The sequence below is a fragment of the Passer montanus genome, unplaced genomic scaffold (genome assembly GCF_014805655.1).
Source record: "Passer montanus isolate IOZ18808 unplaced genomic scaffold, ASM1480565v1 scaffold874, whole genome shotgun sequence".
Classification (NCBI taxonomy): domain Eukaryota; kingdom Metazoa; phylum Chordata; class Aves; order Passeriformes; family Passeridae; genus Passer; species Passer montanus.
This window is the reverse complement of record NW_024374079.1, coordinates 1-704: the sequence shown is the minus strand read 5'-3', so window position 1 is coordinate 704 and position 704 is coordinate 1. Positions and strand designations below refer to the sequence as shown.

Sequence of the window (704 nt, the reverse complement as noted above, 5' to 3'; positions counted from 1 at the left end):
AGGTTTGGGGGGGGTTGGAGGTGTTTTGGGGGGTTTGGGGGGATTTTAGGGGGTCCGGGGGGGACTCGGGGGGTTCTGGGGGGGTTTGGCGGGATTTTGGAGGGTTCTGGGGGATTTTGGGCGTCTTAAAGGGCGATTTTTGGGATTTCCATGGGGAACTTCGGGGTTTCCATTGGGTTTTCTGTGGGGATTTCCCCATTTCTGCACGAATTTGAGGAGGGGTCTCCTTGTTTCCGCAGGCGTGGGCCCGGGTGAGGTGGGGGTCTCTGGGGAATTTGAGATTTTGGGATTTCCCGTGAATTTTTGGGATTTCCATGGGAACTTTTTGGGATTTGTCTGGGAATTTTTGAGGATTTCTGTGGGGATTTCCCCATTTCTGCACGAATTTGAGGAGGGGTCTCCCCGTTTCCGCAGGCGCGGGCCCGGGTGAGGTGGGGGTCTCCATCGTGGACCCCAGCGGGCGCCGCGGGACCCCCGAGGCGGTGCTGGAGGACCGTGGGTCTGGGGGCTTCCGCTGCTCCTACAAGCCGCAGAGCGAGGGGCTGCACCTGGTGCACGTCACCTTCGGGGGGGTCCCCATCCCCCGCAGCCCCTTCAGCGTCACCGTGGGCCAGGGTGAGCCCCCTCCCCAAATTCCCCCCGGCGGCTGGCGGGGGGCTGCGCCCACCCCCCCAATTCGGGGGTCTCAGATCTTCAAACCCCCC

At 62.5% G+C, this 704-nt stretch overlaps 1 protein-coding gene across 1 annotated transcript in view; it reads left to right on the top strand.

Moving 5' to 3' along the window:
* The window catches only part of LOC120513749 (filamin-A-like), a gene marked incomplete at its 3' end in the record, with an annotated part of 5,613 nt that extends 4,998 nt beyond the window's left edge, over nucleotides 1-615 (top strand). The window contains exons 5-6 of the mRNA XM_039733432.1: nucleotides 240-251; nucleotides 415-615. Of these exons, the coding sequence (XP_039589366.1) occupies nucleotides 240-251; nucleotides 415-615 (213 nt within the window). The remainder of the gene's footprint in view (nucleotides 1-239; nucleotides 252-414) is intronic.
* Between the last annotated feature and the right edge of the window lie 89 nt (nucleotides 616-704).